At 41.1% G+C, this 24,205-nt stretch overlaps 1 protein-coding gene across 3 annotated transcripts in view; it reads left to right on the top strand.

Annotated features, from left to right (window-relative positions):
* Positions 1–24,205, top strand: part of pde4a (phosphodiesterase 4A, cAMP-specific) — a 292,647-nt gene that overhangs the window by 17,925 nt on the left and 250,517 nt on the right. Inside the window, exons 1-2 of one of the 3 annotated variants that reach the window (XM_088603482.1) lie at positions 6,190–6,284; positions 11,093–11,425. In XM_088603482.1, coding sequence (XP_088459608.1) covers positions 11,384–11,425 — 42 coding nt within the window. In that variant the 5' untranslated portion in view covers positions 6,190–6,284; positions 11,093–11,383. Of the gene's footprint in view, positions 1–6,189; positions 6,285–11,092; positions 11,426–23,921; positions 24,154–24,205 lie in introns of those variants that run through there. The other 2 variants (XM_088603481.1, XM_088603487.1) reach the window with 2 other exon arrangements.

The raw sequence follows: 24,205 nt of genomic DNA on the forward strand, positions 1-24,205 counted from the left end.
CAAAAGGCTTCTTTAAGTGGAAATTTGTACTTTCTACTCCAGCATTATGTACAGTAGTCACTGGTTATATTACACAACACATACATTATGTGGAATTCAGTACTTGACAAGTATGAGGGAGATTTCTGATGCTCTGCTGAGTTTTTTGTACACTGCCCGCGGAAATAGTTATTGAATCTCTAGTAGTGAAGAAAAGCTACTGAAGAATTATATATTAGACAAAAAATTGTGAGATATTAGAAAATATTTCTGATTCTTAAAATGATACGTGCACTGAATTGGTATGCATTGAGACAATGTTATTTGGAGGAAATTTGTCTGGTCTTTCATTTTTCCAAATTAAATTATGATAGACCACATTCTTCAACTGCAATAATTAAGTTTGGCATCGGTATAGGTTGTTTGTTTCTTTGTTGCTGTTACAGTGTCCAGCAAACTGAATCAGGCTTTGGTTTTGATTTCAATTTATCATCGTTGAGTAAAGGCTTCTCTTTCTCTTTAGTACGTCACTTGTAAAAGCATGTTTGTTTATCCCTAGTCAAGTCACTTTGCCAAGAAGCCAATAAGTCAGATACTATTGTCAGATGTGCTTGGGGTGACCCATTTGCAACAGATCAAATAATTCACTTGCTGTTTGCTTTCAAAAAAAGAAACAGTTGAAGATAGGGGCAAATTGCAGCTCGTCCTGAAGTTCTCACAGGAAGAAGTTCCAAAGGAGTTTTGCCAGAAATGTGCAGGAAATCCCAAGGATTCTGTCCCAGAAAAAAACTGCATGATTTATGCCTGTATCCTGCAGGAATTGTATAACTTCTTTTCAAGTGTTAATGAATTGTGTCTTCATGTACATCTCTCTTATTCACTGCACTCTGCCTGAATATTTCAGTGTCAGAAAAACCTCTGTCCAGTTGGCGTATATCTGCCAGCCAGGGGGCACACAGCTTGCCAAATAGTGCTAAAAGCAATGCTGCACAATCCCAGACTCTGGGGTTCTCTTTTCTCAATAAACGTTAATTATTAAAGTCTGCCCTCGGAATTCCATCCCTTGCAAGTGTGTTGAGAATGTGGTGAGAATTGTGGGAAAGCAGGAAAGGGGAGGCCCTGAGCTGTAACAGAAGGGCATTTTACTGCAGCTCATTTCCCTGGAACTGCCTGATGATGGCACTTTCATTTCCATGTTCCAGGAAGCCCCAGCTCTCTTCTAGGCAGTAATGTTCTTATTGTTTATTGTCTTAAAGTGACACACGTGCAAAATGACACATGCTAGATCCATTGCACGACTCTGTTGGAAGTGTGCCATGGCAAATATAACACTTTACTTTGCTTCCCTCTTATGATTTCCTGCTTCTCCCTCTGGGTTACCACACCTTCACTGTGATTGGATTGTGCTTTACCATATTGTACCTTACTGTGCTTTGCATGCAGTTTACAGCAATAAACTTTTAGCGGTATGCCAGCATAGATTTTACTCACCTGTGACTTCATCAGGCCTGCAAAAATCAAGTGCTTTTTAAGAGGTGTCTGTATTCACTAACTGAACTCTGGGGAGTTTTGAGTGCTTTCTTTTTTTCTTTCAACCAATCCTGATAATGCTTCACGCACATTTATTAAATAAAATACTCTATGCTCCGAGGCAGAATAATTTTCTTCTTGGCAGCACTGCAGGTTCATTAGTATAAAAGGAAAGCAAGCCAAGACTGAAAAAAACTTTTACTTGGTGACAAAAAGAAGCAGGGAGCAAAAATGTTTGCTCTTAAAAGAGGGATGCTTCTAGGTAGAATTTGTTTTCAGTGTGGAAGCTACATAGTAGCAGGGGTGCTAAAAATCTCAGTGTCCCAAGATCTCTATCAGCCAATTTATTCATGACTGAAGCAAGAACAACAGCTTTGACAATGTGTCTTGGAAGTTTGTTCCAGACTCCAACAACACTTTGTGTCAGTTATTGCTTCCGTGACATTCTGTGTGTATTGTTTAGTTTTTTTTCCCCATCTCACTCATGTGTTTCAAATGTGTCTAGTGTGTGATAAAAGTTTGTTTTTTTTGTTTTTCAGTTTATTCCTTTGGAAAAAGGTAGTGATTTATTATCAGAAAGCCAGCCATGGCCACCTGGTGTCTGTTCAGAACTGTGCCATTTTTGATGATAGTTTTTTGGTGATAGTCTTTCACAGGACACAGACAAAGGGGCAATTAAGACGGCAATTATTGTAGCCAGCATATTTTTGTAGCATGGGAGGAAACCAAAGTACCCAGTGAAAACACAGGAACATGGAGAGCACATTCACACTCCACGCAGAAGGTGCCCTGAACCACCACACCACAGTGCCTTGTCATCATAGCCTTGGTCTTAATATGAATTCATCATTACCTTAGTGAGCTCTTAGAACAAGTCTTGTCTGACAGTCAGCAACTCCAGTGGTTCTCTCAAGTGATGGATAGTAATGATTTTAGGAAAGAACTTGCATCTTCTGCAGACATGTGGTGACATCATTTCACAAAGAGAGTCCCCCCAAAATTAAGTCATTTTTCCATTAAGATAAAAACTAAATAGTATCCATCAGCACTTCTGCTGTGGACTGGTACTGTCTCATAGGAACAGAAAACAAGATTCCAAACTTTCTTCAGGAAGTAGAATTAAGGGACTGATGGTCCAAATCCATCCAAATGTTGGATTAATGTTCCCAATAGGTTCCCTTTATATGCTGAGTGGCACTTCCCACACTCTCCCTTGCATTACATTCCCAAACCCACACAGTTTCACAGTCTCATTCCTAATTGAACCCATCACATTCCCACATGCACCGGATTCCACAAATTCTCACTCCCGGACCAATTATCCAACCACATCCATTTCCCTTCAGCATTTAAAGTTCCCTCACACACCAACCTATGCTCACTATTGAGTAGCCTGTAGTATTTTCTTGTGTGTGTTTCTAAGCATTTTGACTGACCTCCTGGTACCAAATCTTTTGGATTTTGTTTTTGGATTTCCCTGGTTGCCAGACTCATTGCCTCTCTGATTGACCAAGCCCCTGGATTATGTCTTTGGATCGTCCCTGTGCTACTCCACGTTCTGTGGGATTCACGGTGACGCATAAGGATGCTCCTCCTATTCTACCAATCAGTTTTGTGACACTGATATCATTATTAATTCATGTTTAATTTTTTGCTCTTCCCCTGCGGGCATGTCAGATCAACACTCATAAGCAGCTGAAAGCAAGATGCCGCACCTTCTGTATCAATGTTTTAATAGGTGTCAAGTCAGTGGGAGCACTGGGAGCAAGGAACATGCGTCTCAGAGTCCTTTTCTTAATTAGAACTGTTGGCTCGAGTGCTGTTGAGAGCTGCCTTTTTTGAGTAGAGATGCGCTGTTACAGCAGTCATCATGTTCCTAGTGGTTCTCATGGTTCTTTATTTTTGAGAGTTAGCTTGCATCTCTTTGCTGAAAAGCACTTTGCACTCTGAGGTGATCCTCGCAGGTGCTCCTACACATTGTTCTCCAAAGGGACAAACAGGAAGTGTTTACCAGTGTCTTTGAGAAGCATGGGCGTGAGAGGCGTGTTTTATGCAGAAAGGGGTCTCTCTCTGCTCAGCAGCCAGTGCCTTATTAAATCTCTATGCAGAAAATCTCCCTTGTGGCAGACTGCCATTTCTGTCTCTCTCTTGCTTGGATTCTGTATCTGTTTCCAAGAATTGAGTTCACCTCCTGACAACTGTACAAGACCGGTAAAAGGCCAGTAAGCAGTGATATGCAAATCCTTTTTCTGCTAATTTTCAAAGATCTTTAAAAAGGACACCAGAACAAGATGTCATAGGAAGTAGTAGTCCATTAGATATTCATAGACATCCATGGGCACACAATTGCACTTACTAGGCTTATGTCAAGACAAAATCTGCCATCTTTTTATTATTTTATTAGCTTCTTGTTGACCACTTTTTCCATTTAATGTTATTTTTTTTTTTATCCAACAACTATCCATAAAACATCACCTGAAGTGAAACATTTCACTTCAGTGCCAGGTCTGCAGTTGCCTTCTGCAGTGCCAGAGCCACATAAACTGAAAGCTGTACTTCTTGTGGGGTCACTTACAGTATGTCAGCCTTCTTCCCCTAACTGCTGCGTGCTTAGGAGAAGCTCTGGTCTACTACTGCTGTACAGTAGGAATCATGGGGTATAACATATGGCCATTCCCACTATTCTGGGGAGAAAGGGTTGGTCTTATAAAAAAGGCAGTATTTTGATAGGGCAATGCCTGTATGCTTTATGTTATATTATGATGATTAATATTGTACTGTTCTTGATGTTTCACAATGCTAATTTTGTACTTAGTAGTTTTATTTCAGTAAATTAATTTTGTGGGATTAGTCTCTTCAGACAGCTCTACCCCACCCCAGCCCCAGTGCAGTGGAATAGAAATGGCTATATACTGTATGGATATTATATCCATTCCTATACTTCATATTGACTGCCTGTTCTAAAAACACACCATAACACTGTCACCTGTTCCTTGTAAAGTATATACCTCCATGTTGGACTGTGGAAGGAGTAGATTATACACTAGAACAAAGGACTGTGAAAGCAACCCTTTTAGTGGGAATGACATGATTGAACACTTTTATAAGCTGTTATGGGCAATTAAGTGTGTTCTTTGACCCTGTGTTGTGTGGCTAATTCAGTTGTCTTGTGCTCCTGTTTGTGATAAATGAGGTTTTGCTAGAAAGTAATTTTTTTCTTTCCCCTTCTTATCTGATGAAGGAGGAAGCATGAAGCATTTCCCTGAAGCATGAAGTACAGCAATAAGTCAATGCATGGATCATATTTACTTAACACACAAAAGGAGAAACTAATCTGCAGTTAAAATGAACAGAAGGAAAATGCATAATAAGCCTTGTGCTGCCAAACCGAAATGTTTAGAACCCGGGTGCTCAAATATGAGACATTTCATGAAACATTGTACACATATCTCACAGTTCGCCTGTACCAGACCTTGTATTAAACTGTAATCTTGCATCTCTCGTTACATAGACTGCAGCACATCTCATTGCTAAGATAGTCACCATATGGACTCGTACCATCTGCATCTCCAAAACAACACTAGTCTCAGACTGGTTTGCGTATTTGTATTACAGCACTGAAGAGAGTTTCTGCATATTTATGATCGGGGGGGATGGGTCAGAATTTTGCTTGGTACTGAACAGTCTTCCATTATCTGCAGCTAACACCATATCTCTTTTCAGGTTGTGTAATAGTATTCTATTATTCAACCACAGTTTCAGACACTTTAGTAAGTAAATATGTGTCAGATGTACCTGACAGATGTATAGATGCAGTTTCATCTGTGGATGTTTTTGAAGCCATGCTTGAAAAATATGGTGTTTTGTGTACAGAGGACCTGCGATATTAAATGAAGGAGTGTTCCAGCTGTAGCAAAACACCATGCACAAACCGGCTGAGACACGAACATGGGGCTCTGTCCGCTGTGATCAGAATGATGCAGATGGCCATACAGAGGGGCTGACACCTGCTTTGAATTGCAATGCTAATTGTCTGCAGTTTCAGTGTATTTTAATTGCTTACTTATAAAGGTAGAGCAACGGTCTAATGTCACACAGATGTTCTTTGGTCATTGCAGCCTTATATAAATGAAACAACACGTGTTGTAGATTCTCGCATGTCTGCACATCAGGGGTTTTTGAACGCACTGGTGTTTCAAAGTGTGGGAGTCGGGACAACGTTTTTTGAAAATACATAGCGTTTTGCCCTTTAAAAAACAACCATGTAAAGCTTTTAGATTATTATTATTATTATTATTATTATTATTATTATTATTATTATTATTATTATTATTATAATAGATTTGACATACTTCCAAGTGAGGTTGTTAGCTAATCACTTATATAGAACGCTTCGAATTAACCGAACTTTTCTGAACTGTAGAGGAATCGGTAACAGTTCCTCTCGCCAGTTTGTCCTCGGATCCACCCGACATCGATACTCCGGATCCGAGCCAAAAGGACACAACCCGCAGGCAGCATCGCCCGTCATCTGTGTTCCGCCGGGTAGCGGGAGACGAGGGGTTAGGGCAGTTTTTTTCTGGACAGCTCGGTGGGAGCTCTGTAGTTCGCTACGACGTAAAATCTGTTATCACCGATGTCTCGCATTCTTTAGTTTTTATTTTTGTAATTTTTTTGCTGCACGGTTGCTAAGCAACGGCTCTCCGGGTAGAATACAAATCACAGTACTCAGTCCCCCCCCCCCCCCCTTTAGAAAGATGAATACTTCGAGCACGGTATGTAATTGTTTTCTTTGAAGAATGATTTTATTACGCATTTGTTTAACATTTGATCGAAATGTGCCTGCTAAGTAACGTGAGCATAGTGCTAAACTGATGAATGAGCGCACTTCACGTGGACGTGCTTAAAGGGGGGAGGACTACTATGGCTTTTTTTCGCCAGCGGTACTTCGTTAGTGAAATTTAAAACATGGCTATCAAAAGCGCATCACAAGATCCCGGGCGTGTTTTGTCTATGTCAGTGAAGCGAAAACTAAACCGCTCTTAATGACGTTCACCTCTAAAGGGTCGGCAGACTGACACGGTCCGAGGTCGAAACGCCGGAGCGGCGAAGAGCGGCGCGCGGGAGCTGCGCGCGCGCACAGCGGGCTGAAAGTGAAAGGCTCTGGGGTTCCCCCTTCCGCCCCTTGACCCCGTTCTTTGACCCTCGAAAATCCATGGCACTGCCCAAAAGGTGTGCTGTATGTAACTGGGTAAACGTCTTTTTTCGTCTTCCAACGGAATAGTCCAAGAGGTATGAATCCCTTGGCGATATTTAACGGTGTTCGGGGTCTCTTCCTTACCAGTGATGGTTCCGAAGAAGAAGAAAAAAAAAACTCGCCTTGCTCTGGTATAGAAAAGGAGGAGAATGTATTGTCTTTCTTTTAGACATTTTCATAGTTCTGAAATGACAGGCGCATAAAAACACCTTGCTTTGTTGCTTGTCAGATGCATGTTCATTCTGAACATGTACAGTGAAGAGGCGCCCGTCGGCTTTTAGTTTAAAACCCGGTCCCTAGATTATTTCATTCAGAAAGAATGAGTTCAAAGACAATAAAAGAGGCATTTTTCTTTTTTCTTACTCAGCTGACTGGAATGTTTGGCAAAATAAATGTGTGCTGTGGTGAATTTATCGTGGTATTTTCACAGGTTTACTGTAGTTGCGCTGTGGGTTCGGTTTTCCTCACTGCTTCTCTGAACCATGGCAGTACCTTTCTATACCATGACAGGTGTTTCTAAAACTCCCCATCCTCCATGATGTCCGCATGACCTCCATGAAAGAACCACAGTGAGCCCCACTCTTTTCCCTGCATTCATCTTTCTTTTACATCCCTCATCCAGCCCATCTCCTCATCCAGCTCCTGGGGAAGTCTCAGCTCTGCACGGGCTCTGTAACAGGTATATACTGTATGTTTGTCATGTATGCTCATAGATATGGGGTCCCAACTTTCGATCCTTCCTCTTCATATGTCCAGGTGGTTGGCCCTCAGCCCAAGCGGGTTAAGACAAAACTCTATATGCTTAAATTGTCAGTGAACATTCATACCTTATTTTATGATTGGGTGTCATTATTCCTTGTGAAAAGAAATTTGCAATCATTGTGTCTTCACAAGCCTGGTTAAACACACATGTAGAAAATCAAACGCTGCAAACGGAGCACCCTACAGAAGCAGAAGAGGGTTTCTGTCTCAAAGCGGCAACCCTGCAATAGCATCTTGATGTTCTTATCCTGATTGTTCACGGCACAATATCTTACAGTGTAGAGCGAACCTCCATTGTTTGCTGCAGTATCAAATGCCGGGGGTGTCCATGTTTTTTCCAGCACCTGCTAAGATAATAGCTCCAGTTCCACCCTTGCCACCACTGCGTGCTGAATGGATCGTTCTCATTCCCTGAAATTCTCCTCAGTTTCAGTGCAAATGCTGAAGTTAATCCTGCCTGACTGCTGAATAATTCCAATGAAAGGCTGCTGTCAAAGCTGCTGTCCTGTTTGTTGTGCTGCCAGATTTCCACATCGACTCCCTTGTTTCCCATTTCATGCCTTGATGCCCGATCTGTTTCAACTCCTCTGTTCCTCTTTCACATTCTGTGGGTAAGAAGGAGTGGTGACATCACCAGTGTCCAATAAATCACGGTTTCCCCACCCTGGTCCTGGAGACCTCCCACAGCTGGTTTTCTTCTAAACGAGCTCTGTAATCAAGTCCTTAATTGAACTAACAAGTTGTTTTATTGAAAGAGTTTTTGAGAACTGATGTTCAACAGGGGTTATTTCAGTGTGAACACAATTTGTGCCTTTATTGAATGGTCCAAATGTCTTTATTTCACTTCTTTTTTATTTTCAACTAAAATGTACTAGTTTAACACATTTAACTCCTATACCACAAACACTCTTATAATATAGTTTCAAAATTGTGTAATTTAGCACTATACAAATGTAAACAGAGTTTGTGGTAAGTCCCTTAAATATAAAACATTTTCTGCATCAGTTGGTATTGTGTGCGATCTCCAGGGCATTATAAGTGTTAAAATGCATCTTAAGAATTTAGAGCTTTCTATAAAAATAAATGCAGGAAATAATATGGAATGTGAAGGCCCTCTATGCATCTTTTCTGTGTGAGTTGGGGAAGCTGCAGTAAGTATACACATCATTCAGACTTGATAATGTGCCTTGTTGGGTTTCCTGTGAAGCCTCATAGCTACTGTGACCATGAGCAGTAGTTACTTTGCCTGCAGCCTGCCTTACAACATCACCTGAGGACTAGGTGAGAACAGAAAAGGATATCTTTCAATATGACACGGGCAAACAGTTTAGAACAGAACTGTGACTTCAACCTCTTGATCGAAACGATAACAGCAGTTAACCCAAAGATTTACAGAGAGGCCGATACACAAGAGATGTTTTAACTTTTTCCTCACTTGCTTATTTTGCTCACATCAAGGACCACTCATCAGTGGTTAGGCTGACAACAGTGCAGTCAGAACTCCACAGTTTCCATTCTGGAAGTGTTTCTTGTAAATAACTCAGTGTGTGCTTCTCCATCAATATGCAGAAGCTGCATGCCTTCCTTTCATCACAACGGTGCAATTTTGTTGTTATTCTTCTTCTTTCAGTCGAATTACCTCCACTCCCCTCTGAAGGGAGAGCAATTTGCTGGAAGTGCTTCCAGAAATGCACCTGCTGTTCCTTCATTCCCCCCCCCCCTCCCAACAGCAGGATTATTAAGGCATAAATGGCCTGTTTTGCGTCCTGTCCTCATTTTTATGTTTCCCGTCCTCCCTTGTTTCTCCCGCCACTGTTATTCTATTACAATGAGATCTCTATATTGAATGGCCAATGAATATATATCCATATCGTGTAGCAGCAGTAATGTCCAGTTACCAATGCAGAAATTCATCAATTTAAATATTAATATAAACTACACCCTCCTGCTCCTACCCTCCCATAGAAAGTGAAAGAAACTAATACATTTGGAGTAGTCAACTATTGTGACGTGTTGAATATCCCAAATTTACTGTAATATACTGTATATGAACATCATAAGCGCTGCGTAGTATTTGTGCTTTTCACAAGTAACTTGCCAGTCTTCCACACTCATCTCCTCTTGCACATCCTCTGGCCATTGTTTGAGGATCCAGACTTTCAGGGCCAGTACTGTATCTGTACCCATGAGTTGGTGCAAAGATTTCTGCCAGGAATGAATAAAATGTGTTTTGGGCAGAAACTTTCACACGTGCTCTTTAATTAATTAAGTTCTGTCTGGGATGGTACAGTGGGATGGTGGCACAGATGCTGCTGCATCACACTTCTTGGGTCCCAGTTGCAATTTCTTGTGTGGGTTTTGGTCAGGTGTTTTGAGAGTCCTCCACTCTGCCCTATGCTTCCAGGATTAACTCCGGTTTGCCATGACCCTGATTAGGATTAAATGACTTTCTGATAATGGTTGAATAGATGTTTCTTCTGGTGCTGTGGCTTGGGAACTTGGGAACCAGTGGTATAAATGTGGTTTGAAGCGAAGAGTTCTTTAGTCTTAGTTTTAGTGAGCAATCAACAAACTCAAGTGATTCTGAACTCACTCCAAATTTGTAGATTAAGATCCAGACAGATAACCCAGCAGAGAGTTACAATAGTTATGTGAGAAAATTGAAGCATGAACTATAGTTTCTATGATCCTACATGAGCCTTTGTTTAGTAATTTGAAAAGAGCTTTGAGGAGAGAAAAATTTGAAAGGAGAGAGTACATTTTTCATTTAATCCTCCACATTTCAATTTCTAAATTCACTACTGTTTAAATGACTCTAGATCACACTGCTGATTTTTTAATGTGAATGAACCATTAAGTAAAAATTGTCTTTTACTCAGCTGTGCCAGAAGTGTGTCATGATCTCTAGTAAGGCACTGCTAAACCTTTTTCCATTTTATCAGTAGCACATGGTTTGCTGTCTTATTTTCTTTTAACCTACTTGGTAATGCTCTTGCTCTTTTCTGTGCACTTGCAGTTGTTTTGCACTGTTATTTCAAAGACGACAAATTATTGCATTGTTATTCAATGGGGACAAATCAGGCAGGTGGTGGAAATTGCATTCTCTTAAATTCTGGGATTACTTCTCAATCTTTCTGTACCAGCCAGCTAGACTGGAGAACCAGTGGTGGCTGTGTGCTGGGATTTCAAGTCAAAGGGGTAGGGTTCAGGAACAGGTAGAAGTTGAAGATGCAGTGTAAGGCTTCCAAGAACTCACTGCTTCTGCTTACCAGCCAGCCAGAGAATGTATTGAAAAATGCCTAGCATCATGAGTGCTCCCTGAAAAATAATTCTGTAAATATAATAATTTAAAAGAAAACGTAAACACTATTAGAAGCAGTGTCAGTAGTGATCTTTAATGACCAGTTGGTCAGGTGACAACGTGGTGCTTATGTCACATGCACGTGTGCTAGTTCACCTTTGGGCCTTTTACCCAGTTCTGCGCACAAATGTGCATTTTCTTGTTGGATTCTCATGTAGGCTTTGAAGTACAGCTCTGAATTTGTCCTTTTTTGTGTTTGACAGGGAATCGTGGGACAGTTGTGAAGAAGTGGGACGCTTATTACAGACGGAACAAGCCAGCTCAGACTTGCAGCCTGCAGCCACCTTGGCAGTGTTGTGACATTTGAAAGGCCCCTTTGTATCTGGACTGGAACTCAGAGCTGGGTGCTGGGGTGTGCTGCTCCCTGGTCTCTTTCGGGGCAGCCCTTATGGGTTGCCACGTTTGACCCTTAGCCCCACAATTGACCCCCTCTGTGCCCCTTTGCTTCCCTCCTCTCTCTTTTCCCCCACACTGCAAAGACGGGGCGCCCCAACATGAAGAAGAGCAGGAGCGTGTTGACGGTGACTGCGGAGGAGGTGAGTTGCTCCACGCACACACCACACTTTCAGACATTGGCTTTTAATTAAGAGGGATATATGTTATCTGCATGTCCTTGCTCTTTCTTGTTGTGGTAATGCAAGATCCTTATGATTCTCCATAATTGCATGTGCTGAGGGTAATGGCCAAGCCTTTTCCTTCAGAGACACAATCCTGTGGGTTTTGTTCGACTGTCTAAATCATCATTCACCAAAGTCCTGAAGCACATGGTTGTTTTGACTAATTTAACACAGCAACCATTGCAGTGATATGATTAAACCAGAGGTATTAATCAAATTCACTCTGTGGCTTTGCTTTTTGCTGTACTGCATGTGTTGTAGATATTAAAATGTTCAGCATAATTGCACCTGAATCAAAAGCAAAGAATGTATTTCATTTGATTAATTGAGATATGATTGCAGTCTTGTTTTGTGCCCCTTGGATATTTGGTCCTGATGCTGAATAGTGGGATCTTGTTTTGGCTTATGAGCAGTCATACTATAGTTGAGGTTGCACAGATATCACCAGTTAATTTCTGAAAAGGCTGCTGGCATGATCAAAAATAAGAATGTGTGTGTAGACCTGCCAGTTAATTCCTGTCAGCCTGTCACTCACTCTGTCCTTTAAAGAAAGAACAAGTATTGCAGCAGACTCTTTGTCTGACTTTCTAAGCAATTGGATCAGTCTAGACAGATTGCCATTGATGAGGCTGCAGAAGGCAGAAGAGCAAAGTGCAGTGTTAATTCCAGCCTGATGCATTTTGGACTTCAGGCGGCTTGTGTAAATGAGATGGATGCCTTGTGCCACAGAGGGATTCCTGTTTAAGTAGCTCAGACAATAATACATTAACGTGTCTGAAACAAAAGGGATTCTTTGTGGCATTTTCACCGTACTATACCAAAACACAAGGAGAATTCTAGTGGATCCTTGACAAACTCACATCATAGGAGGCAGGCCACTGCACAAGTCAGACTGTATTTAGAAATCTCAGCTATCTTGATATAATTTCTTCACTTTGTATAGTTTATAGGAATTCCTGGACACATATTGATCAGAGGTCTTGCAGATATATTCTGTAGCCCCTACATCACATTTTAAACTGTGTAAGTTACAGTACATACTGTTTAAACCCTGCTCCTACCTTTTATATTCTCATGGAATACGAAACAGTAAATACATTCTCAGTAAATTGTTTTGATTCATTTACCTCAACTCTTATGCTTCAAAGGTGAAAACCCCACATTAACCAGCTCTTTTACCTAGTTCACAAAGCAATGAAAATGTGAAAATCACCTATTTGCCTTCTACCTATTCAGCAGGTCTATTTGGGTGCTGTGGGAAAGATCAAGTATCACTTTTCAGTCGGTGTTCCCTTAATTATAGCATGATGAACCTGTAATTAAAATTCATAGACTGTAATTATGTCACACATTTAATAAAGCTATATTTGAAATCAATGTAGATTTTACAGGCTTCTTTTAATGCACACGCAAATAATTGGGAATCACCAATTATTTGAATCCTGGGCTCAGTGGTGATGAATTCAGTACCTGCACAGGAAAGAATGAAGGCCTGTAGACATGCTCCTCTAACACGCCCACCTGCAGAGCCATGTGTCTTCTTACACACTGTGCCTGAAGAGGCAGTGCTGACCTGAGGAGCGGCCTGTCTTTCACTGACATTGCTGCAAGCCTGCAAGCGCCAGGCAGCTCGCAGCGGTCGCTGGAAAGCTGGAAAACCATGCTCAGGCAATATATGTGCTTTTGCTGGGGAATCCTAATCACAGATCTGTGACTCTTCCCAGGAACTCAAGTATACCAGGAAAGTTGTGACATTTAGACCACAAAGTTCAACCGATGTAGCGAGTTACACTTTTCCATGTGTGATGCAGGGGAAGGAATCTTCTGCTGGTCACCTTTAGGGGCTCTTTAACACCACCTGAGCTTCTAATTAAGAGCCCAATATTAAATTCTCACGGATTCCCCTACGTTCGTCCTAGAACCACGCCATCGGCTACACAGCTAAGGTGCACTCTTTTGTGGATTCTATACATTTTCAATTTTTTCTCTCTCGAGCCTTGACGCTTGTCTTATCTCACCTTTGTCAAGAACCCTAAATTTTGAGCGACCACATACCAGCTCTCTACCTCTGTGTGTGAAAAGGCAGACCAAAGATCTACACTGCTACACCTGTCAGAATGCAAGAATATAAGAAAGAACAAGACCATGCCTACTTTGTTAGTAATTAATTGATTCCAGGATATCATCAAGCTTTTTTTCCCAATAATTCTTAAAAGATCATATGTATTAATAGTTTACATAGATTTTTTGGCTGATTTTAGATAGCAGTCAATACACTGTTGTTAATTCGATATGCTACTTAAACAGCGTGTGATATAACAGTGATTTGCAGCAGGTTGTATCATTGTTGTGTTTGAGCGCCCTCTAGTGTTAACTAGCGCAATTACAGTCAATTATTGAGCTAGAGCGCAGTTGGCCTCTGCGGTACCGTATCGTTCTCTCATGTTGTTCCCTCTAGAGAACAGAGACAGTAGAGGATGCGTGCTTGTCTGAGAGCATGTGTCAAGGCAGGGGCATGCTTTCAACAGCAGCCTCTGTCTGCCCACACAAATCTGAAATTCAGTGCTTTTCAGCACAAAAGACAGCGCTATGAAAGATGATTTTTTTTTGCTTTTGTTGATTTTAGTACGTTTATACAAGCTGGTAGAGCTATGTGGGTTGGGATGGAAACCAGAACTGGAAATTTCTCTACAGCTAGCTTTGGTTTAATTTCGTCCAAAAGAGCCTGGCATTGAATTCAGCCAAATATTTAAATGGATTTAATGATATCATTGGAGCACATTCAAAAAACGAAATGCCAACACCAGAATAGTAATTCTTCTATCGAATGGAGGTACTTTACACATCATGAGCCCTTCATAAAAACTACACAACACGGTATAACAACATGCATCAGCCTTTCTATTCATCTGTACAAATTACATTACAATGGTTCATAACGAGACATTTTCAACAGAAAGCTAAGAGCAGAAAAACACATTTGAGAGATGTTGGGTGAAACTAAGGATGATAGCTTTATGGATTTGATAGCTGATAAGGAATTTCTGCACAGATTCCATAACAGAGATCCTTTATTTTTGTGTGAAATTGTATTTGCTATCTGATTTTGACTGTATGTCTGTAACCTCTTGTTGTAACCTTACAGCTTCATAAGATATATAAAACAAAAAACATTTGTCCCTTTCACTTGTAGGATTCCGGCAAAGCACACTGAGCAAAAGAACCAACAAGCTATTGTTTACTTATGAAAATTGATAAAAATCGAAATCTATAGAGATCATATTATTATTATTACAGGTAATGGGAACTCTGCTAATGGAAACATGTGTAGCCCCCACCTGGTTGATGCAACAGCAGCCAATGTGCGCCAGTATGCTCACCACACATTAACTATCAGTGTGGAGGAGAACAGAGTAGTGAAGCCAATTCATAGATGGGAATTATTGGGAGGCCAAGATTGTTACAGGCCGGGAGAAATTTGGCCAGGACACCGGGTTTACACCCCTACTCTTTTCAAGAAACACCATGGGATTTTTAATGAAGGCAGAGAGTCAGGACCTCGGTTTTATGTCTCATCCGAGGAACGGTGCCTTTTTTAACTGTACAGTGTTCCCATTACTATACTGGGGCACTATGAAGACCCACACAGACCACAGGATGAGTGCTTCCCTCCGGACCCACTGACACCTCTTCCAGCAGCAACCTTTGTTTTCCCAGGAGGTTTCCCTTCCAGTTACTGGCCAGACTCACCCCTGCTGAGCTTCAGTGGGTTGCCAGTTGTGAGTTGCAGGATGATATAGCTGCTGGCAGAAACAACAGTAAGAACAGCTTTTCATAAAACTGTTACATGAGGTACAGAAGGAATTGAACTAGAGCTATGATGCTCATTTTAATAACTGCATATACAGCTCCTACTGTCATATGAACATCACCAATGCTGTATAAACTCCCTGGCGTCCATTGTTCTCCTCCAGGTTAACGAGGAGGAGTAATGGAGTGTAGGGGATGAACGGCATGATTTTGAATTTTCAGTAGGATGGGGACCTGGGAAATCTGTTTCCTTCTCTATAAACCATCCACACACTGCCTGTCACTGAGAGAGAGTCATTTATTTTGCCTGCGGTGTTGTGAGTAGTCGGCTACTAAGAGCACTGTAATTCTAATTATAAATGATGCACTTCATAAGTAAGTAATTAGGTAGTAAAATTACATCTTCTGTAGAAATACTGTGGGTAACTGATATGGTTTTTCTCTTTTCTTAGGTCAGGCCAACATAGGGGTCAGGGAAGAAAAACTGGGTAACAATCTAATACTGCTAATAACATTAAACCTTTTAACCAGGATTCTGCATTGAAGGGTTGTGACTTTGAAACCTAATCCAGACTCTTTAACAGCAAGCTTTTCCCCCCTTTACTTGCCCTATTCCTTTGTCAGAAAAGGTCAGGCTGAGAATGCCTTTATAAAGCTGTCATGCCAGATGAGAGCTTCTGCACTTTGCCTTAGCAGAGCTGGGGGTCGAAGAGTACAAACGAACTGGCAAATACAGGTTTGCTTTGCTTGAAGACACTTCAAAAGCATAGCATGAAAAAGCTGAGGACTGCTTGTAAGAGGTGTATGTTTTCACTGGGCAGGATTAGCTATAATGTAGTTGCAATTCTGAGATTGCTTCATTTATAAATAAAAGCATCTGTAGCGTTCAATGCTGAAAGAAGGCTTTATTCTAAAAATGATAGAGCTTTAAGTGACAATACAATAAAGTCTGGAGGGAAAACCTTCACAGCCTGCTAGAGACATCACTGTGCTTTGTTGTTTGTCAGAGTTGGTTTTGACATTTATAAATGTTGAAATGGCAGATTTGGAAAAAAGTCCTTAAAGCAGATTGAACAAAAAAGGGGCATGGAATATATAGTTTTGTGCAGTTCCCTGAAGATTTATGGCTACGTTCACTACGGGTTTTGTTTCAGTAATGAACAGGAGGGAAAAGTCCAGTTTAACTGAGAAGAAGAAATGAACAAAAACAAAAAAATTAAAATTTACAGGTCTCTTGTTTTCACCATTCACAGATGATTAATCAGATTAATCAATAGGTTGCACAGCTGAAAGTTTTATAGGATATAACAGGGATGAGCAACTCCAGTTCTTAAAGGTCCGATCATTGTTTGTTTGATAGATTTCAAATAACTTGTAAAGTAGGGCTTAATCAGTTGAAAGAATCTTGATTGGTTTCAACAGTATGAAAAGTACCCACATAAACACCTGGAGAACCTAAACTGGAGTTCCCCCATTCCTATATAGGAATGTGTATTTCTATATACATACAGAAAATGCATTGGACTTGCAACATGTGTGTACTGTGAGCTGTGTACAGCATATGTCAAGTTTTTTATATTTTGTTACACCCAGGGACAGGGTACTGTAATATAAATCTTTCAAAGGCGGGTCTCAGGTATATGGATGCATCTGCAGCTGTAAGGTAAAAAACAGTGTGGTTCAATATCCTAAAATACTCAAAACCCTAGCTCATTCAAACCACTACCTAACATTTCCTTTCAAAATTCACACTACAATCTCCAGTGCTGTCCACAGATTGATCAGTCAGTCACTTCCTCAGTTCTTTCTCCCTCTGGACCTGCACATAACAGATGCTCTGCTCTCTATCAGCATAGCAGATATCAGTAGCCCACTGGATGTCTCTACTTCCTGGTTTTAAATGTCACCTGACCACTTATCTTCCAGCTAGTGGTCAAGTGACTCGGGACTTCACATTATTCCTCACTAGTGTCTGGGTACCATAGCCCAGACACAAATCTTTATCTTCTGTCCACTTAGCACAAGATGAATACACAATCTATTATACCTAACAAGTGTAAAAGTTTGGTTTACGTATTGCAATCAACTGCTTTTTTCCGCACAGCCCTTAATTCAGAAAAGCTTAGCCTTGTCATTCTCAAATGACAGCATTGGAAAAATACGCAGAGACTGCTCCTGATGCACTTTCCACTTTCCTCCTGCCTAAATCTGAGAAAACAAAGACAGGTCATGGCTGAAGGAAAGAAAAGATAGCTGCTATCTATTCACCAACTTTGTTCCTAAAAAGGTAGGAAGGGCCAGACTGGCCATTATTTAGAACTCCTTCAGAATAATAGTTTTGATTGCCTTTTTAGGGTGTGTACTGCCTTTGAGTTCCCAAGGATTTGCATCAGATTTCCTAAAGCAGTTAACGTAGTGGTTTTGAAATTGGGGACAAAAAATGACCTTTCTATTTATTAGGCAATAAAAATAAAATAATGAGTCATTATGGTCACAAGGTGTTATCTACCCATTTTACAGGCTCAACACATTGTCTGGTGTGAGCAGTGTTATTGACTTATATTCACAAACGTTTTGCAGAACTCACCAATATTAGGAATTCTTAAAATCTCGTTGTTATATCATGCCAACAGAGAAAATGTTAGGTGCTAGACCTTAAAATTTGGATTGATCAAATTTGTATCACTGGCTTTGTAGGGGTTTCCCACAGATTGTATCATCGATTACTATAGCTCTGTATACTTTGACGAGCTTTAACTGTGTCTGTTTGCTGTGCCTGCATCAGTGGTTGCTGTAATGGTTAATCCACATTGACTGGCATTTGATGGTTCCAGAAATCCCATAGAAAAAGCAAAGGGAATAAGCCGCCTTGCTGTGAAAACAGCATGTCTCTCTGGGCAACCCCTGGTTCTCTTGAGTCCTCTGTCCTCAGCAGCTTTGATGTCTCCTGCTGGGGCACTGATTGCTGACACCCCCACATTGGCTCCCCTGCTGGCGAGTCTGACAGCAGACTAGTCCCTCTCATGTCGCCCCCTACAGAGAGACGTGAGCATGCTGCTTCTCATTCTCCCTCCCGCTCTCTTCTTAATTCCCTTTTCTCGTCTCTTCCTCCCTTCCTAACCCCCTTTCTCTTCTTCTCTCTCACCTCTTTGAAACAGTAGGAGGTGCTTCTTCCTTCCTTGCCATCATTCACCCAGGTCACCGCTCCTTCTCTGTCTTATTCTCCCTCTGTCTCTCCCTCCTCCCTCTCTTCTCCTTCCGTCCAACACTCTCTCTCCCCTCCTTCTTTCGTCACTCTGTCTCTCCACCTGTGATGAGTGCTCCAGACTGTCATAGAAATAGGGTGGATTAGGAATAAAGCCTTACGCTTGGAAGTGAAAAGAGCTTTCATAAAGATCCTGGGATTAAAATATTTTTTTAGAAAATGAGGGTGAAATTTAAAAGGTTAAAGGCTGTATAAACTTAGTAAAAAACAGACTTTGTTCAAACAATTCCAATATGAATGCTGCTCAAGACTTCACAGGGTTTTGTAAGCAGTGGAATGTATGAGTTTCACTTCACTTATCAAACCAATTGTGGTTTCACAGCTCTAGTGAGCTGACACCGGTACTGGAGGGTTGAGGACCTCAAACCCCTTCACCTGAAAGGCCTTTACACCACAGGCTCCACAATGACCACAGCTGAGAGGACAGAGAGGAAGAATACTACTACTTCTACTGCCAGCAGCCATATCACCCTGCAACTCACAACTGGCAACCCACTGAAGCTAAGCAGGTGTGAGCCTGGTCAGTACCTGGATGGGAGACCTCCTGGGAAAAACTAAGGTTGCTGCTGGTAGAGGCGTTAGGGGGGCCAGCAGGGGGCGCTCACCCTGCAGTCTATGTGGGTCCTAATGCCCCAGTGTAGTGACAGGGACACTATACTGTAAACAGGCGCCGTCCTTCGGATGAGACGTAAAACCGAGGTCCTGACTCTCTGTGGTCATTAAAAATCCCAGGGTGTTTCTCGAAAAGAGTAGGGGTGTAACCCCGGCATCCTGGCCAAATTTCCCCATCGGCTGTTATCAATCATGGCCTCCTAACAATCCCCCTCTGTGAATTGGCTTCATTACTCTGCTCTCCTCCCCACTGATAGCTGATGTGTGGTGAGCGTTCTGGCGCACTATGGCTGCCGTCGCATCATCCAGGTGGATGCTGCACATTGGTGGTGGCGGAGGGGAGTCCCCATTACCTGTAAAGCGCTTTGAGTGGAGTGTCCAGAAAAAGCGCTATATAAGTGTAAGCAATTATTATTATTATTATTATTATTACTTTTCTTGCTGACAGCTCTGTGAGTTCGTAGCTGCCTTGGCAAGCCACAAGAGGTCACTGTTGCTTAGGAAACGGGGCATGCCTTGGCCATCTCAAGGCCACCCCACCCTACTGGTGCTTGGCCCATGTACACCACCTCTTGGGTATTCCTGGTCGCAGTCAGCTAGTGGAACTGTAGGCCTCCATCTTTACTTGGCTGGAAACAAGGGCTTTCTTGTTCCTGTGAAATGAAGGTTTCACTGGGCTTCATAAAGCAAGTAGCCTCTCATACAAATCATCCAGTGAGAGGTTTTTGTTTCACAATGGTGAGATAGTATCAGACATTTGTGTCTTATTTTTACCATAACTTGTCTTGATTTACAGTGTGGAATTAATCCTGTATAATGCTTTGTATGCTTTGTATTGATCAAGCCCTAATTTACAGTGCTGTGTGGAATTTGGTCACCACATCACTGGAACTGGAATTACTTCAAAGAAGGCCAGCATAGTCAATTCTAGTCCTGAAAGGAATGTCTTACATAGTCATGTCCCAAGCCCATGCACTCTGGCTTCGTAAAGTCAAAAGATCAATTAACAAAATCTGCTTAACCATACTTTTCAGTTGTCCCACTTTGTCTTGTGTTACATGCATTAAAAACAAGAGATACATATCTACCTTGGGAACTGTAGCCCTGAACTGAAGAAGTCACAGCCTCCAGAAAACTTCAGTTTAAGAAAATCTTCATTGTCTTTTGTGTTTTGCATGCACACAAAGCATGTAGAGTAACCTGGTTTTATTGCTTGTCACAGCAAAGTTAATTCCAGGGCAGGACATGAATATTAAAATAAGAGGAACTAGAGGACAGCTGTTAATCTTCAGTCCATTTTGTCCAAGCATTGATTGAAATTTGACTTTAAAAGGTGGGACAGACAATAAGAGCTTGGTGGATGTGAACATGGTAAACAAGGTAAAGGCAGTTTTCTAGACAGTCTTTGGAACAAGGAGCTGAAAACTCCTCCCACTTGATTGTGTATGTAGTGAATGCATTTTAGTTTGCTAAAATGGCTGCTCCATTTTGTGCTGGGTGTTGTGTTGCACATAACTCTATTGCAGGGGCTCCTCTTTTTTAATACAGTAAAGGTTCTGTAAACAGGAGCTCAGGATAGAGTTTTACTGCAGATTGAGCCTGCAGGGGCCTCTTAAGTCCCAGAATGTGTAGCTTATCACACAAGTAATTAATTTAGCATAGAAATCAAAGGTGTTTGTATGGAGGTCATTTTCATTAAGAATCTTAATCATCTTCGAACATGCAAATGTGGTTTGCAGATACGAACGAGACACAAGCCTTTCCTATGAGGCTGGCGATGCCTCATAGGGAAGTAGTTCAAACGGCAACTAGAATGGCTTATTACCAGAAGCATTTCACTTCGACAGGCTTAGCAATTACAGCACTTAGATCTGATTATGATTTATTTTAATTAGTCTTAATTTTTCCTTCCCTTGCCAGATAAGGTCTTTGAAAAACAAAAGAAAAGGTAGTCCAGTTGCACTATGTTGGAGCATAGCTGAATTTCTATAGATATTGTTAATATTAATAGCAGTGTCAGCAGAGAACAAGGAGGGCACTTTACTTTAATTTACCTCTGAAGTTCAACAATTCTCAGAACCAGCTCTTCATTATAGAAATTTCACAAAACAAGGTCCGGACAAATGATCCAACCTTATCACCTGCAGGGAAGCCATCAGCTCTTAATAAAAGCTTTGCAGCTGAAAGGTCAGTTCTTCTTTTGTTCTGAAATGAAATCTGTATACTGTAAATAATGAAAAGATGTTTTTTGAAATAATTGAACTTCAGAAGTAGATTACTGTATACAGATTTCTGATTCCCATTTTCTTCTTTATTGATTCAGTGCTGGTGGGAGTCAGTGCTGTGATTTAGTCATTCTTCTCTGATAATGGATTAATGCTAGACAGGATGGAAGCAGGGAGCAGGTTCTTCTTGGCTGACAGTAGCTAGCACAACACTATTATCAAAATTCATTACGTTTTTGGTCTGAGCTTGACAAAAAACTGACATCTCTTAGAGGCACAATAAAATTGACGGCAACATTTGAAGGTTGCGTACAAGGTCTGTTTGCTGTTCACACACTTGACCGCTTTTTTATGCTAGAGTTGCTAGACACTATTCCAAAAATACCAGCAGAAGAAGTGACGCCAGGCACTGGACTTAGTCACAGTGTTTAATACTAGTGTTTTGTGTGTCGAAAATATGAATGTTCAGAAGAAGAAAATCAGATAATAAGGATGGTCCTCTTCACTCCACTTGGTCTACACTAATCCTGGACTTTGGCCTATGGTCTGTTTTGTAAGTTGAAACCTGGCCCTGTGATTGATGCCTGTTTTTTTTTTTTGGCCAAATTTGAGTCTTAACACACAAAACCAAATCAGAAAATAACATGATTTATAACTTGAAATGCAACAAGAAAAAAGGCAAGTGAAAAAGAAAACAACATTTCTGCTATTCCTTTTAATAACTGATGCACTCACTGGCTTACATTCCTGTTGTAAGGAACCACAGCCAATCTATATTCTCTAGTTTCTAGTTTCCTGATACTGTGGACAGTTTTAGCACTATGCTGACATTAGCTGTTGAGCCCAAAGGTATTCCAAAGTTTCAATAGGGAATTCGGAGTGATACGGACAGCAGGGTAGCAGTAGTGAGCCACACATCCCTCTGCCCCCTGAGAATTCTGCAGATGCAGAGGGCAGCCAGGGCCAGACAGTTTGTCACACTGACATGCCTTGATACACAGTACGGTCGACATCTGCCAACATCTGTCACTGTAAAACTGCCTGACACAAGAGTTCCTGGGGGACCTTACAGTTAGTTAAACAATGCCTTTATGATGCCTATTTTTGGAAATTTGACACACCCAATTTGGCTTAAGGGATTGCAAGTCAAGTAGAGTAAAGAAAGAAGATTCAGAGATAAATTTTTGTCATAATTTTCTAGCTTCTTGGTTGTCTAATTTGTTTTGGGTCGAATTATGTTACGTATGATTTTTGTCTGTCTGATTAACTCGTCATTTTCTGGACTCCTCAGAGATATGCAACGGAGAAAGCCTTCATTGGTTCAAGGGATGAAGTGGTGGTTAGTGCTGTGTTCTCTTAGACTGGTACTGTATGCCAATCTGTGTGGAGTTTCTTTTTCCCTAAGACACGCACAATAGGTTTGGTTATCTGCTATAAAATTGTCCTTCCCAGGGTTTGATTCCTACCTGGTCCCAACAAGGAATGACCCCCACATTCCACATCGTTACTATGTTGAGAGTGGCTTTAGTGTCTATTTGCTCAATGATCTTGCTCAATGAGTATCCTTTAAATTCGCTTTGCCTTCCCCCTTCTAAATGTTTCGGGATCAAATGGCATGTTCATATCTGCCATGTGTAAGTGAAGGACTTGCCATGGCTAGGAAACTCACCCCCGAGGGCCCAAAAAACTGGGATCTGAAACTCCTTTAAAGCACTTCAGGTAAAAGAGACAGGTGGATTTATTGTTTCTGGTAAAGCAGAGTGAAATTTCAGATTCAGACCTGACCAAGAGATACCTTGTGGAAATTCAGAACATTCCCCAGGTATTCCCAAGCATTCATTTCTGTACCTTACTATTTTTTACTTTCTTTATCCTGATATAGGATTGAGGGTTTCACATACAGAGAAATGCTTAATGTGTAAATATATCTCTGTTTCTGTCCATTTTAAATGTGGCCTGTGCAGGATACAGCCTTGGGCTCTTGTAAATATTTTGATGTATGTGCAATGGTTAGACAAATGGTAACTCTTTCTCATTCCATGTTATTGGAAGTCTGCCAGTATTTCCATTCGTTTTTACGGATTTGTTTTAGTAAAGAAACAGGGATAGCATTGCTGTTTATCCTTGACCATAATATCTGCCAGAATACTGAGGATTCATCTCAAGGGATTCTAAAATGGGATTTAGTTCTACCCCCTGAGAGTACCAGAAAGTGTTAAAAAAGGCTTTGAAATAAATTATCTTTATTATATTAATTTGCCTTGGCAGACTCATAAAAGCTACATTTGGCAAGACACAGCTGGGTTGTACCACGTTAATCAACAAAGCTGAGCTTCATCTTTTGTTTTTTTAAAATACCACCGTCGTCATGAAACACAACACGTGTGTTTGAACTGGAAGAAAAGGGCTTGTTTTCCTGCTCTTCTCTTCTCGTGTGTTTTGTGTGCATTTGTTCCTGTGTAGTGCCTTCAGCTTTTCTGTATAGAAATGATAGAAGTTCATGTAAGGTCTTTTTGTGATCTGTTTTAGTTTAATGAAATATACCTTTTGATTAACTCTGAAGATTGATTGTTTTTATGTGTGTGAGTTTGTAATGGCAGTGCAGTACAGTATCTCCTTGCTTTAATGGACTTCACTTTCGACGGATTTCAGAAGCAACGGACAGAATCTGGTGAAGCAGAATTTTGGCTGGAGATCAGACAACAGCGGAGTCTCCCCCAAACAGACAAACTCTGGTAAATGGACAGTCGGTGAAGTTAACATGACAACTGCTATTAGTCTGTTAAA

This window comes from Lepisosteus platostomus, chromosome 13, assembly GCF_059453375.1.
Source record: "Lepisosteus platostomus isolate fLepPlt1 chromosome 13, fLepPlt1.hap1, whole genome shotgun sequence".
Classification (NCBI taxonomy): domain Eukaryota; kingdom Metazoa; phylum Chordata; class Actinopteri; order Semionotiformes; family Lepisosteidae; genus Lepisosteus; species Lepisosteus platostomus.